The 15857-nt window shown below is 39.4% G+C and overlaps 2 protein-coding genes across 2 annotated transcripts; one reads left to right on the top strand and one right to left on the bottom strand.

The window, feature by feature from the left end:
• Nucleotides 1-1480: 1480 nt before the first annotated feature.
• LOC105386916 (BRCA2-interacting transcriptional repressor EMSY) lies at nucleotides 1481-7726 on the top strand. The gene is made up of 6 exons (XM_038120790.2): nucleotides 1481-1700; nucleotides 1837-2011; nucleotides 2530-2812; nucleotides 3017-3185; nucleotides 3299-5149; nucleotides 5241-7726. Exons 1-6 carry the CDS (start codon nucleotides 1640-1642, stop codon nucleotides 5684-5686), a joined length of 2985 nt encoding a protein of 994 aa, XP_037976718.2. The 5' UTR covers nucleotides 1481-1639; the 3' UTR covers nucleotides 5687-7726.
• A 63-nt stretch (nucleotides 7727-7789) lies between these two features.
• LOC105386918 (aspartate aminotransferase, mitochondrial) lies at nucleotides 7790-15761 on the bottom strand. The gene is made up of 9 exons (XM_048632350.1): nucleotides 15554-15761; nucleotides 14737-14893; nucleotides 13523-13666; nucleotides 12880-13086; nucleotides 11637-11732; nucleotides 10956-11106; nucleotides 9648-9822; nucleotides 8920-9070; nucleotides 7790-8531 (listed from the first exon to the last, which is right to left on the bottom strand). Exons 1-9 carry the CDS (start codon nucleotides 15643-15645, stop codon nucleotides 8406-8408), a joined length of 1299 nt encoding a protein of 432 aa, XP_048488307.1. The 5' UTR covers nucleotides 15646-15761; the 3' UTR covers nucleotides 7790-8405.
• Nucleotides 15762-15857: the final 96 nt, after the last annotated feature.

Here is a 15857-nt window from a genome sequence, read left to right as displayed (position 1 = left end):
GAAATATTTATTAAAATGCTATTTAGCAATATTCTTAGCATTTAACTAACTCAATCATTGAAAAATCATATTTATTAAATATCAATTATTATAATATACCTTACAATATGCAGGTATACTTAGAATATTTACAGAACTGAAATGAGTTAATTTCAAGAATACTCGATAATAATTATAATAAGACATCACTAAAATCTATCGAATGTTTGTCTTGTTTATGCTCGGAAACTCAGAATATTTTAACTTCTACTAGATCTCAGAATAATAAGTCTCGCTTCGAATGCAACACAAGCTTGTTTTTCCTGGGGTTTTGTTTCAGATTACCTAATTTGTTAATATAATAACACATTAAAGTATAATAACAAAAATGCATTTAAAATAAAATAAAAAGGATTTGTTATAGACTGTAACACACTTCAAAAACACATTTAGGTTACTCTACCACGCTATATTGTCTATGATTAGTTTATGTCTACATTAGTATTACCATACCAAACATATTTGCCACACTCTTAGCAAAAATATAAGACTTGAAAAACCGTTCGTCGGTCGTCTCGTAAAAAAACGGGTGAATATAATTATTATGCTTTAAAAATATCTCATGGTAAATAATATATCCTTACTAAGATCTGTTTTCTTCTTCTTTATTCCCGCTACTGCTGGGATCTGTATTGTACTGCAATATTATTACTCAAGCGTTGAAATGATGAGAGAATTGGAGAAACCGATTTGATAACATAGTGTTTGGACTATCGTTACTCAATTTACTCACATTAATATTTATTATACTCCTCTGTTTTTAAGTAGCCTGTGTAGTGTTCCACTGCTGGGCAAAAGACTCCTTATAAATTGACCGTTCCCTATCCGCTTTTTTTACTATACAGGTGAAACATTTTCAATTCTCCATAGAAAATTTTATGGTCACGTAACTTTTTACTTTGGAGGAGCCAGTTTTTGGCGAATTTCCAAAAGTCGCAGGACAAAAGCTTGTCAGAATGACCCCCTGAGTCACCCCCTTTCGGCTTAGTATATCCTTTTTGCAACACCCTGTATGCCTCACTGTCTAACTTATTGTTCGTAAGGTTCTCTCCTTCAAATTTCTATCAAATATCTTGACAGTGAGTGACAAAACAGTTCAATGGCTAAAAAGTTCAATAACTTTTTATGAATAACTAACTGGGTTAAACTTAACGCCATGATAATAACCTAAATCTATTACGATAATCATCACTTAAAAGTCAGTTACTTTTCTGCTTTTCGTAATGAACGCCACATCTACAACATTCTGTCCTGTGTGGATGTACAATTTTTTTTTTGTTACTCCTGTGAGATCACCTACTTTATTCAAATTAAACTTAATAATTTTATACATACTTAAGAATGCATGCGCACGAAACGATTCGAGTATCGTTTTATGCTGATTTATTTTTAGATGTAGCCAATTCTATTCATAGTTAGGCTGGTATTATCAAAAATCATAGACAAGACGCAAGCCTCACAAAAGTGTCAAAACGAAAGAACGAATTGTCGTTTTTGAAGTAAACAGTATGGATATTTGCCAATTGAATATTTGAGAAATTATGATTCAAATCTACTATAAACAGTGAATTATATTCATGCGTCTTAAAGAAGCTTAAAAATGTGGCCTACGCTCCTAAATTTAACACGCGACGACTGTCGAAGGACGCTTCGGAGACTTGGTATAAAATTAGTCCTAATGGCTTGCATTTTCCCTCCTCTGCTTTTCTTAGACGAATTTTATCCTAGCGTTGTTATTATTTGCCTTAACTATAATAATATTCATATGGCCTAAGACATGCTTTATATTATTTCCAGAATTGGAAGCATATTCGAATATGATCGATGTGTTTAGAGCACAAGGGGCATTGGAGGACAACAGAAAAAAGATATTGGAGGAACTGCGCGCCGTTTTGCATATAAGCAATGATCGGCACAGCGCCGAGGCACGCCGAGTGGCCAATGACGAGTTATTAGCTACCATTGCAGAACAGTAAGTTTGGATTTAACTTTTTTACTCATATAAATTTACTAGACTTGTTGATTTATTTTTAAAATCAAGTGCATGTGTTAGTACTTCAAGCAAAGATGGCTGAAAGCACAGTGAGAAAAGGTTAGTTTCTTGTACAGATTGCTTCAATCCATATTTTACTCTAGTTTTATGCAGTTATGTTGGCTTCATTTTTTGTACTTTTTTCTTGAAAAAGTTATACTGTGGTTATTAGTAAATTTTGAAATTTCTTGGCCTCATAGATAGTATCATAAAGAATGACATACCTTACTAAATGCATTCAGAGGAGTCTTTATACAAATATTTTAAAATAAAAACACACACATAATTAATTTTGGTTGTAAATAGCTTTTTTTATATTATTTCATAGTTTATAGTATAAAATTTAAATAACTATACATAAGATTGATATTTCATTTAAGCTTCAGTGTTAATTCAATGAATTTCTAGTAGCTGTAATTTTCACTTAAACCTTGGTATTCTAATGAACATTGTTTTAGGCTTGCTGGACCAAACACTGGACTGGGATGGATTTGCGAAGGCAGAAGGAGGATACCTCTCATGCCTCGGGGAATACCGCAAACTATGTACACAGAGATTGCGGATAAGGCTGCCGAGGCCTTCGTAGCAGAAAACAAGGAGAGGTTGGAAAAACTGTCTGAGAAGAAACAAGAGGAAACCAATACTAATGATGATGACATGGAAATTGATGAGACGGTGGAAAGCCCACTTAAAGAAGAAATTGTGTACCCACCTGTTGCTATGGAGGATCAAGCCATTAAGGTTATTGTCTAATTAATCTTTTTAGTATTCTAATTATAAAATTTGTGAATAAAGTTATATTTATTAAGCTACTATTGTCATAAACACACTCCAAACAACTGCTTATGGTCACTCAAGACCGAGTGCATGTTACAGTGACTACAAAAATAAATAAAAAATAAGCTACTTTTAATAATAATTGCTCAAACTTTATTTAATTTTTAGATCTGGGAGGAGGAACAGTTGAGTCGCAAGAGGAAGGTTCCAGAAACTGGATCCATCCCGGATGACAGTCCTCCACCCGTGAAGAACGTCCGCAACATCACACCCAACACCAGCCAGAAATATCTCAACCTATCACAACTGTATTCTAAGTTTTCACAGCCTGCCACAAGTTAGTATACAGCATGTTCCATTAAGTTGTTAAACATATATCAAATTAATAAAATATATGTTTCCTTGCATAACACTTCAAAGTAAATATTCACCGTTGATAATTCCTTGCAGATAAACCATCAGGTCAGTCGAAGCACTCATACAACCAAGTGAGCAAAGTGTCAACAAGCAAATCGAACTCGGGCCAGCCGCAGAAACGCGGACAAAACAAGCAACGCGCGCCGCGGCAGAAGCACCCTGGCAAGATCGTCGTCTCCAAAGCACAAATGAAGAAGGCAGCCAGAAAAGAGATAGTAACTAGTAGTCCAAGCAAACAGTTCCCAGCGGCGCTAAAGATGGAGCTGCAAGCAGCACCAAATAGTTTCCAAGCGAGCTACGCGAAGTCGCTGATAGGAGTGTGCAAGGACGAGCAGCCGGAGCTGAGCGCCGGCGCCGCCGCCCCCGCGCCCCCCGAGCTGTCCGCCCCCCCCGACCCCGCGCCGCACCTCGCCCCGCACCCCGCCCCGCCGCCGCCCATCAAGCACGCCGCCTCCGGGAAACCCTGCCAACTCATCATCAAGAAACGAGGCGACCACATACCGGCCGACAAAAAAATACAAATGACCGATGTCAAAATACTACAAAAACCGAACGAGAACATCAAAGTGCTCTCGAACCGTCCTGTGGTGCTCACCAACTCGGCGCACAAACACATTGGTACGCCGAGCAAGCTAGTGGCGACCAAGGTGATCGGCCCCGTCGGCAAGCCTACGCACTCACCCGTCGCCGTCACCGACAAGATGATAGTGGTCTCCAAGCCTCCAGACCAGAGCATAGCCAACTCTAAGATAGTGATGTCGTCGTCAGTGTCGACGCCGAGCTCGACCGTGAGCCGCAGCAGCGTGTCGCCGCGGGTCGGCGAGACCATCACGGCCAAGGGCATCCCCGCCACCGACATCAAGGTGTCGGCGGCCAAAACCTTCCTATTAAATCCTAAGTCTGGCCAGAAAATGGTGGTAGTGCCGGCGAGGGCGCGGACGAAACCGGGTCCAGACGGTCAACAGCTGCCGCTCATACAGTTCAAGGGCATGCCGACGGCGATGCGGCTGCTGCCGGTGAGCGCGCCCGCCGCCCCCGCCCCCGCCCCCCCCGCCGCGCGGCCCAGCCCCGTCACCGTGGTGGCCGGCCGCGGCTCCGCGCACCCCACACCACCCAAGGTGGTCAGCGTGGAGCCCATCAAGACCGCCAACATGGCCGACATCGTCCCTGTAAAAGGCCTCACTCCGCTCAGCACGCCGAAGACATCCAAACCCATCGTCCGACCTGCCAGCGCGAAAGGCAACGTCATCGTAGTACAAAAAGGCGCAACTATAGGCAAAGCATTATCATTCACCAAGAATGGCAACGATATGTCCAAGATCATCATGGGCAAGAACGTGAACCAGCTGCTGCAGGCGAAGCAGGAGCAGGCGGACGCGAAGGGCGCCGGCAACGTGATCGTGCTGGAGCTCAACAACGACCAGGCGGCCCGCACCACCACCATGTCCGAGATCCTCGACAGCCGCGCCACCAACCCGCCCCGACTCTCCGACACAGACAAAAAGGAAACTCCCAAAATAACGGAAGACACGCCGGTGCTATTCGACACGCAAATCACAGATGAAACGTGCAACGCGAGCAGTTTAGACTCGACGGCCGAAAGTATAGGAGATATTGCCCCCGAAACGGCTATACCTAGTATTGTTAAGGAAGATTCTAAAGCGAATTTTAGTAAAGACCAAGAGGGAGCGAAGGACTCGTCGAGTGTCACGGACTGGGAAATGGAGCTGGAAACTGTGACGAGGAAAGGCAAAGATGACGATAAACTGAACTCCCTGCATTTAGACTTGGGCATGTCCAGCGATAGTGACTCAGACTACATTGGGGAGAGTCAAAAAGCTAAAAGTAAACATACAACAAGCATGGCGGCGACGATACCTCTAGGTAAGTTGCTACTTTAAATAACATGAGTATGTAAAATTATTATTCTATTTCATCCATTGTACAAGTTTAAAGCATCTCATGATATTTTCAGGTGTAACATCAAGTCAAGTGATCTACGAGACGGCGAGCGGCCTCTCGCACGCGACGCGGACGCTGCTCAGCCAACTGCAGGACGAGGGCTCCTCCAGCAACGACTCCTCCTTCGCACTCAAGTCCAAAGAGAAGGCTAAAGACGACACCAAATGTGACCACTCGCTAGAATCGGAAGCTCTCAACAAAGCCAAGGAAAAACTCACGGAGAAAGTGGCGAAATCTCAGTTGAAAAGGATAGATATATACAGTACAGCGATAAGCTCGTCGGATATTAATTTGGATGCGTTTTCGTATTTGGATGAAGGTATGATGGCTGGGGACGAGGAGCCGCGGCGCGCCGGGCCCTCATTGGACGAGCAGCTCAGTCGGCTATTGGCTGATGACTCGCAGGCGTCCACAGACTCACAGACTGTAAGTGACAGCTCCCCGACCACTAAACCATGAGCAATAAGTGCTATAGTGTAAGTTTCAAAATGGCGCCCAACGCGCGGACATTCGCGTGTCACTGTGTGTGTAATTTATTATTTGGTTGGTAATTACCTAAATCATTTTCTCCAAGCACGACAGGTTTATTTCATGAAATACTACGTTGACAATTTGTAGCAATACAGTTTTTGACGACCATCATCTCATTTAGGGATAAAGGGAATCTACGTTACAGTAGATGTTTATTCAATAATAATAAGTCGTACCTATTAATATGTAGGTAGTGTTATTTCATTTGTTTAGCTGTTAAATAAGGTTACAACCTTTAAAATACCGTTTCAAACTTCTGTTATGTATGGTAATGTAACCATTTCTTTTATCAGAAACCATAAACATTCTCCTACCGTTTCTAATTCTTAAAACAGTTTCCACAAATAATCAAAATTATTGATGTGTATAGGTAAATCTGTCTTATTAGAATGGTTAACAAGGTTGAGTATGTCCTATTAGTAACATTAATGTTCAACTATTATTTAAAAGACAAGTACACAACAATACATAATGTATTATATTCCTTATAATCATAACATTTGATATGTACAGAAATAGGCACCCAGTAGTTTAACCTCAGTCAGTAACTAAGTATAAGGTCATATTTTTGTATCGCACAAACTTATACTATTTTTAAGTTTCATATATTATTTACGGTTCAGTGGTGGTAAATGAATTGAGTTACAGTATGTTTGGTGTTGTTACAAATGTTAGGAACTTTTCTGTTATATTATTTCTGGTAGCATTTTATTTGTACATGCAATTGCCCATAATATATTTATAATAACTATAAATAACATATCCATGTTTCTCGTTAATAACTTCTGTTATATTTTGTAATATAATAATTACTTCTTTCTGTTCTAATGTTAGTATGTATTTACATATTTAAACAACTTCTTTTAGTGAATAATGCATTAAATAAAGACTGATTCAAAATATTTTTGGAACTAGATCCGTGCACAGTATTGGTTATCATTCGTAATATCGCGCTTATCTTGACCATCTTTTAAACATTAAAAAGCAGCAATATATTAAAACAACAAAAAATAAAAAGATGTATAATCGAAGCAATATGGCTAATCTTCTAAATTGGAAATGCAAGTGTTTATCAGATGTGATTTATAGTACGTTACTTTAGGTGTTTGTTTAGTTATAATGTACCTTTTTGTTTGTGTCGAAGTAAGGTAGTTTGTAGTAGTGCAATGAGTGTCTTATTTTGTGTTCCAAATAGGGCAGAGGGTACAATACGCTAGCTTGCTCTCTCAGTAAGATTGTAATGCTCAATGTACGCCCTAGAAAGAGACGGATGCAACATCTCTTAGCTATAATAAGCGCGTTCCTCCAACGGGTCGGTTGTAGTGAAATGTTATGTGAATGAGTAGGTAGTTAAGGCAAAGTTGATGCAACTTTAGTTGCGTGACATTCTGACGAGGCGTAATTTGGTACATATTTCTTGCATCGAGGTGCACTCTAAAGAAATAGTGCCATTTGTAGTTGTAATGTTGGTATGACAAATTTGTAAATATATTTTTATTGTAATATCATTGACGAATGTCGACTTATAGAATGTATTAGTGTATTTTGTATCATAATAATAAAATTGTACGAAACTCATGTTTTAAGTAACCTGGTTAAGATTAGGATGTATAGAAGTAAGTAAAATTGGTAAGCGATGCAAGTCAATATGTTTAAGATTGTTGCCACGACGTGGATAATGTGTTCTTGAAATTATTTTTAAGCAAGAAACCTCAAAGGTATAAATATTTTGAATAATTCGTATTTTGTAATATAAATTTTGTATAGGCAATGTTAACGATTGACCTGCATCAATTTTTTTTCGATAACAAAAAGCGTAAAGTAGATACGTCCTTTCGTTTGTCAGCTGTAAATATTTTGCGTAGATTTGTCCTTAGAAAATCACTGGAAACATGTTAATACAATTTCTGTGTTTTTGCATCAAGTTTATTTTATCTACTTATTTTAACAATAAAAGTTTCATCATAATCCCAACTTTTCCTTTTATGACTCATTTAACATAAAGTAAAACGAAAAAATAAGACACAAAAATATAATAACTATGTTTTTATTTTTAACTAATAAACATAATACGTATATTAAATCATAAAAAGCATAAAATCTCAATACAAAGATGACACATGCATAAATAAATGCTACAAATGCTTAAAAATAACATAAATCGAAAAAGATATAGGTATAGGTGTCACTATGTGCCGAAAAATCTCACTGTTATTTAATTCTGCCAAAATATAGACGTTCATAACGTTTTTCTTAAGATCTAAATTACATATTGCTTTGGTAACACTCAAAAAGTCGATACAGAAACAAATACAACTCAGAAAGTGAGTGTGCGCAATGTACATAATACAGTGTACATAATAATAATAAGTTTGTGTTCATTTAAACAATTTTATGGCGTACTTGACCCCAGCGCTAATCCTAAGCTCTCGGCAGTTACAATTCTTTCGTTCCTGAATCTAATAGGTTAGTCAATACATGTATCGACTCGGCAGCCGTACCACTATATTTTGGTACGCTATTTGAGTTCAAATGCGAAAATTTTAATGAATTTGACACATTTCCAGCAACGAGGAAATCATTAGTTAACTCTCCAGCCCTATTTGACGGATCTATGCTCGGGTCTTATTAAATTCTAGTCAGTGGCTTAGGAAGACGTCACTTTGTGCATGGCTTCGGCGACGTAGTTCACGTTCTTGGACGAAATTCCGGCGACAGAGATACGGCCGTCCTTGGTCAGGTAAATGTGGAAGTCCTTGGTCAACTTGGCAACCTGCGAATACAAGAAAAACGTTAATAAATGCGTTATATGTAAAGTTAATCAACCACTTATTACTTTTCATATTTGGTTTTAGAACTTATAATCTAGGAAATGTCATTGCTGCATTTATATACTTGATAGTGGTGGCCATATTTAGATACCTAGGAAAGTTCAAAATGGCCGCTCTAATCAGGTGAGGTGGTGCACTCTACACAGTATATCTATAAGTTTGTTCATATTAACTTCCAAAAAACCAGCAACAGCAGTTGTAGTTCTCTGACCAGTCTGAAAGAGTCCTACTATGGCACTCCTTGGAAGAGGCACTATGTACCTAACCTAAGAAGAGGATTTCGTTTGAATGATTATGATCATGATGCTAGTATCATCTGTAAGGTTTTACCTGTTCAGGCTTCAGCCCGGTGTAGCAGAACATGCCGATCTGGTCGGTGATGTGGCACCACTGCTGCTTGTTGCCGGCGCCCTCGATGCCGCTGCGCAGCCGGTGGCGCATGTCGATGATACGGTCCGCCATCTGCTTCACGTCGCATAGCCTGCGGGGATAGTTATGTTATGCGGCTATATAATATGCAGTCAAGGTGGAAGCTGTATTATCTAAAGTCTCTTTGTTAATATCAGATACAGGCCCGGTTGACCTTAATGAGTAATAGTTGGATAGAACTTTCATCTAACCATTCAGCATAGAAACACGAAGTGTGCGACGATATTCCTACGCTACGGTTGGTTTCTTGGCTTGGCATGCATTGAATGCGATTGCTCCATGCTATAATTGGTCATAATAACACACGAACAGTCTCATCCGCTCGAATACCACGCTCTATAGGTATAACAACTCACCGGCGACTCGACTCTATGCTAGATTTTATTATAGATGCTATATATTATGCTAGATATTTAAGCCCTGTGTCATATGTTCAAGGTTTAATTTAAAAAAATGATTATAAAGTAGTGTACAACGAGTGGCCTATGCATCGTAAACTAAATGTCTAGAAAAACTAAAGGAGTGTGAGTAGAGTTGCTGCCGCGTTGGCGTGGAGTTGTTATAATGTGCGAAGACCTTATTCGGGGCAGTGGGTTGCTTTGAGTTGCTTGAAGACCAGATAATCTTACCAAGTCTGCTTGAGCTGTGCATCAGACAGTATCTCTGTGACGATGCGTGCTCCGTACAGCGGCGGGTTGGAGTACATGGTGCGGATCATGATCTTCACTTGCGACATCACCTTGGCCGCCGTCTCCGCGTCGCCGCAGTCGAAGGTTAGAGCGCCGACACGCTCGCCGTATAGACCTAAAAAGAAATTGAGTTTAATCTGTGGCAGTTGTGTGCTGTATCTATCGGGTTAGGAGTCAAGTCGACCTCTAGATATCCTAGACAGTTGAATAGCGACGCATTTGTGCATGTTATGTTTGCTCATTATGGCTGCTTTAAATGCTTGACCAGGTTATGGACCAATCACAGGACTGATATTTCGCCGGGCTCTAGCATGTTTAACACATTCCAGTGTAGATAAATATCTACCTATGTATTGGTTAGGTATGTGATGTGCAACATTGCATTACGTCTATAAAACCTTCGGTTCTAATAATAGGATCTAGTTTAGTTGAGTTGTTGCCAGTGAGAAACATTTATTGACGTAATAAAGCCACTTGGTGATAAGATAAGAGTTTAAGGTCACTCACTGTGACTTTTTAGTTTTTTCGTCCAACGCGTAATGTGAGTACCTAATTTGATTGATTAGGGTGTAACAATGTTGTTTACTTACAACAGTTTTGCCTCACATCCTATGGAAGTCAATGCACATTTGTATACGTCTGTACAGTACAACCCACACTCTCTGCTCTCTTACAAGACTATTTTGGGGACCATCCGCCACTGTGTCCTAGTCACAATTTGCCATAGTTTGTTAATCCTCGAAGTAAAAACCTGCCACGTCATACCCTGGACCTTGACGGAGGGCTGCACTAAGAACCTTGCCTCACTAGGACGCCATAGTAACGGAGTGAGGCTGGTCTTTAAAGAGTGTGACCTTCTTCCTACAGCACTATAATACACACGTTGCAGCATTTACACAGCGAATTCGTTGCGGTCGCTCAACAAATGCGCAGCAAACACGTCGCGGACACGCAACGAATGCGTTGCGATCGCGCACTAAAAACGTAGGGAGCAGGCTTTGATCCCGCATTTAGAGCCATATCATACGATGTTTGTGTTGTGTGTATCATACGAGCGGCTTGCGAGCGTCCTTACAGCGGAGCGAGGGCGCAGTGAACACGTTGCAGTCGTGCTGCGATAACGTTGCGTTCACGCAACGAATGCGCCGTAAACATTTCACGCACGCGCAATGAATTCCTCGCGTACATCTAGCTAGTTTACGACCTAAAGTGCACTAGGTTAAGGCTAGATTCTTCTTTCTTTCTCACCCATGTTCTTGGCGAAGCTCTGCGCCAGCGTGACCTGGTGTCCGTCCTGCACGAACCGGCGGACAGCCAGCGCGTCGTGGTCCACGTCGCCGGTGGCGAAGCCCTGGTACGCCATGTCGAAGAACGGGAACAGCTTGCGGTTCTTGATGGCCTGGGGGAGAGGGAGGGTGGATTAGGGTTGAAAGTAGTTGGTTAAGTTACGAAGAATTTTGTTTATGATAATTTGTTTAGTCATGTAGTGACTTATTGAGTCTGTTCTGGTTATTTCGAGGTGATTAGTGTTAGTTTGGAACATACAGGTTTGAGGCCCCTAAGGACATAAGAAAGCCCACATTTGTTGTGTGCCTTTCCACCAGAGATATGCTGCAGCTATACTGCGATGATGTGAGAGAAATCCGTTTCCATCACTACTATGCTATGTGGACATAATGTCATAATAAACATAATTGATTGATCAAACCCATCCATAGGAACGTAGTCTAGCACATCTCTGGTAGATAAACACTCTTAAGACACTCCATTGCGGAACACCTAGGAATGGCATTAATGCACTAACTTTCGGTCATGCTTTTGCTCACTTTATGTTTTACTTTTTTTACTTCTCAGTTTATGTTCAGAAAGTTTCTACAGAGGCAGCTCAAAAAAACAAGTGGCTAAAACTATAGTAATCTAGGTACTTACCTGTGAGAGCTGCGCCCATTCCTCAGGCTTGGGGTCGACGCCGGTGGGGTTGTGGGCGCACGCGTGCAGCAGGATGATGGCTCCTTCCGGGATTTTCTGCAATGGATAATATACGTTATACTTCCGCCATCGTAACAATCGTCTTTTAGGGACGCCGCACATTTGTTGTAGATATATTATATGCAGGGTAGGATAATTTTTTAGAGTAGAATTATTATCTGGAATGTGTACACAACAGATTCAAAGGGTTTTATCAGATGGCTTAGTGGCTGCGCCCAGAAACATAGGTATAGTATAACACATTTCGTGTTGCTATGCAGTGTAGGATCTATTTTTAGACTAGGATTATTTATTTGGAATCTGTAGTTGATACTATTGGTATGTTGGAAGATAAAAATGATTGATTGGCGGTTTATATTTTTGCACGTGGAAACTTAGAAGGGTAAAAACTTTATAGTGTTATTGACGTAATTCGTATTGACTACAAGATGTTTTGTTGACCCCCAAGGCCTACTCATGATTTCTTATCGGTATCTTTGTATTACATTGGAATCCTACTCCTAAACAAAAATAGCAATTACTAGGAGATATTTTTTGTGGATTCTCATTTTTACAATGCATGCCTGGTTATCTTATGTTGCAGTTAAAATTAAAACTGCACCTTTTAAATCCTACTCTTCAATTGCCGATCCACAAAATGCTATGATCTTAATATTTACACAGCAGGTTTTCAATAACTCCATATTGACCCCCCGTGTAAATAAGTAAGTACCTAAACTCCTATCACGAGCTAAAAGCGTGATATGAGTATTTTATCAATGACAACTGTACTCGTAGATAGGAGCCAGACTCTCGGCTACTAGGCACAAATGAAGAAGCCCGTTTTATTTATCATCGCAAATATTATCGCGTTTTCGTCATCTCTCTTATACATGTTATGACTTATATTACATCAATAAACTTGTGAATCTTGTGTTATTTACACGATAGATATCTAAGAGAGAATGATGAATTAGGTTCACACAAATAAAACCCAATACTAATTTGAAGCATATTGATAAGCATCAAACTCTCAATCAATTTAGAATATATTAGCTGCTTTAATAATATAGGGTACTTATGTATATACCTATAAGTAAATTTCGTAAGTCACGTATGTGCTATTTATAGTATTCTTTTGTCCTGAATTTCCCATAGGGAGAAGCTGGCGGGAAAACCTCATAAAAAAACAAAAGCCACTCACGCAAATGTCCTCCAAAGCGCCCTTCAAGTCGAACCCGTGCGTCTTCGCATCGTAGTAGCGGTACTGCTTGTGGGACAGCTTCAGCATGTTGCAGATCTGCGGGTGGTTGCCCCAAGTGGGTGCCGGCATCCAGACCTCGGGCACCTTCGCGTAGTGCTTCGCGATGAACTCGAGGCCTAGACGGAGGGCGCCGGTCCCGGAGAGAGTCTGGTGGTGGGAGGGCAGTGTAAATGAAAGTGTCGAGGGATTTAAAAGCGTAAGCGGGTTAATACATTATTGTTGATGACCTGGTAGCCCCTGACGCTTGGTAGCCCTGTTTATGCGTCTGTTAAATGGTTTTTAACCTGCCGCGTATATGGAATGTAGCCGTTGGTAGTCGGATGGGGAATAACGAGGACAGAGTAAGCGTTATTGGCTATTGATGATTGGGGCCTTCCTGGTGTATGAAATTATTTAATTTTGTACCCAATATCAATAGTAATCAATACATTAGAATGCTGCATTACTAACTGATTTATTATGAAGGATAAGGGTAACATTTATGTCTAAAGGACGGTTTAAAAGATTGCGAAAGGGGAAAAGTTACTGTACAAAGAATAAGACCGTGAATTTCTCTCATACTCCAATCCATTCCCCAGCTCACCTGCACAGTGCAGTTCCTCTTCTCCTTCAGCATGGCGCTGTCGCACCCGAAGGCGAGTTCGGCCACGGCCTGGCAGTACGCCGCCTCGCCACCGATGGGGGCATACTCGTGGTTCAGCTTCTTCTTGAAGATCACCTCTTCCGCCTGTTTGGAGTGAAAGTTATATGTAGATTCAGTCTGCAGATATATGACACCATCAAAATTTATTATTGTAGGGGATGGGTCAGATGTCTGCGTGGCAAACTGTACATGAACTTAGGAAATGTGACTGAAAGTGAACACTTGAAAACCTAAACATTTTTGTATGTAAGCTTAAAGTAAATTAATCTAGTTAATTCATAGGTATGGTATGCACCTACTACAGCTAGATACATGGCAGCTATAGTTCAAGGTTAAGTATCTATGTTATCGACTTGGTTACACAGTGTTAAGATTAGAACCAATAAATAATGTAAGATTATGGCAAAGATAACATTATTATATAAGAAATGTAATAATACTTGACTTAGTTCTACTTTCTTGATATTGATCTATGTCTCTGACTTTCCTATAACATGACCTACACAAATAATTTTTTTAAAGCTGTCTTACATTATAGCTTCTCTCATATTTGAGTAGATATTCCCTAAATGAAAGCATTCCTAAACCACTTAAAAGCGATTTTTGTTTTATTAAATACTTCAAATGATAAAGCTCCTATTTATTTACAACTGTTATAATGATAAGATAATGGATGAATTCCTATCTTTATACCATTTGAGAAAATGCATTATCAATGTGATTGCAGTAGCAACAAGCCTTATATGTAATTATTACTCAACCTTGTAACCAATTGACTAGGTTAGTTATTGTAAACTGTGATCTATTAGCATCTATCACTATTGCATGCTTGTCACTAACCACTGTCTCAGTTTTATGAATCATGGAAGTTGAACAAAATTGTGGTATATGATTTCATTTTGTGATAAAAAAAAATTATAAAGGTTTTTTAATAAATTAACATATATATACTGCTACTATTTTGGCTGCTGAATATGATATAACATCACAAAATATTTTAATATTATGAAAATAGCTCAAATTACTATTTAATAAATGATTATCACTCCACAGACTTTATGTCTGTGCCTTTTGAAGAGTGGTAATTTTTATGAGATAGTTTTTTTTTCATTTTACTCATATATTTACTTGAAATGATATTATAGGCAACTAACCTTTTGAACAGATGGCAGTATGAAAGGTTTGCCGTTGTCATCTCTGTAGGCTCCGACACCGAGGTTGACTTTCTTCTCATTTGTGTCCTTTTTGTACGCCTCGGAGATGCCGAGGATCACGTCAGGGGGGCCCATCTCCACATTGCACCACCATGTGCTGTGTTTAGAATAGAATAGGGTAGAATATATTTATTAGTTTTTATTCATTTATTTCACCAAAGTATAGCAGTATAAACATGGAATAGATGGAATTTTATCAGACAGACAACATTTTAAAAAGCCTGCACCTGGCTCTCTTGAATGGAACCTTTGTGCATATTCTGTTAAAGCAAGCTTACTCACAATACATAGTGAACTGAATAATGACAAGATAAAAATACATTTTCATAATTTGTTCTTCCTGAATATTTAAGTACACTTCTTTTTATACCAGAATTCTCATTGGAAACTTGTATGGTGTCAAAACTTTTTATCAAAAGTTATTAATTGGTAAGATACCAGCTATAATTGGTTTTAATGTGTATACCTGGATATACATACATAAGAACTTATGGACAAGAATGAATTTCAATAAAAAATATGACTGTGCCTAGCTAGGAAACTCTCAAGATGCCGTTGATAAGTAGGTATAGGGTAGAAGGTAGGCTATACAATGTTACGATGGTTCCATCTAACCTACAAAAGTTGGTTCATCAGGGTCAAGCAATCGAAGTATTTATTCTATCAGCAGATTTGACTGAAATAGATTCAGATCGTTTGAATGTCACACGAAAGCCAAGTACAAAAAGCCGGTATTGATGTGAATAACGTAACAAACCTGCTGGCACGTAACGCAGAACATCCAATTATTTGGTCCACATTGTTATTTTTCAGCACTTGAACGGATAATTTCTTTAAAGCCTGAGCCATTTTTGTACTTGTTCAGCCACTCACTAAGTAACTAATGAAATAAGAAAAGATCTATATAAAATAGTCACTGCGGCGAAACTGAAACCACTCCGCGCACAGCAGAAAGAAATCCAGAAATATTCAATCTGTCAAATTTGACATTCGCTGAATTATTTTGTGTTACCATAAACAATAGTTTAAAAAATCCACAACATGTGTAAAATCAAATGGAT

Source organism: Plutella xylostella, chromosome 4 (genome assembly GCF_932276165.1).
Source record: "Plutella xylostella chromosome 4, ilPluXylo3.1, whole genome shotgun sequence".
NCBI classification, from domain to species: domain Eukaryota; kingdom Metazoa; phylum Arthropoda; class Insecta; order Lepidoptera; family Plutellidae; genus Plutella; species Plutella xylostella.
Note: the sequence above shows the minus strand (reverse complement) of the source record. Positions and strands in the feature narration are given on the sequence as shown.

Bases quoted from the DNA above. Each gene is read 5' to 3' on its own strand.
- LOC105386918 (XM_048632350.1), bottom strand. From the start codon at position 15,645: ATGGCTCAGGCTTTAAAGAAATTATCCGTTCAAGTGCTGAAAAATAAC. The intron at 13,087-13,522 runs GTGAGCTGGGGA...TCCCACCACCAG, and splicing joins AGAGGAACTGCACTGTGCAG to ACTCTCTCCGGGACCGGCGC. The intron at 9,823-10,955 runs GTGAGAAAGAAA...ATTTCTTTTTAG, and splicing joins GAGCTTCGCCAAGAACATGG to GTCTATACGGCGAGCGTGTC.
- LOC105386916 (XM_038120790.2), top strand. From the start codon at position 1,640: ATGTGGCCTACGCTCCTAAATTTAACACGCGACGACTGTCGAAGGACG. The intron at 2,012-2,529 runs GTAAGTTTGGAT...ACATTGTTTTAG, and splicing joins TTAGCTACCATTGCAGAACA to GCTTGCTGGACCAAACACTG. The intron at 5,150-5,240 runs GTAAGTTGCTAC...TGATATTTTCAG, and splicing joins GGCGGCGACGATACCTCTAG to GTGTAACATCAAGTCAAGTG.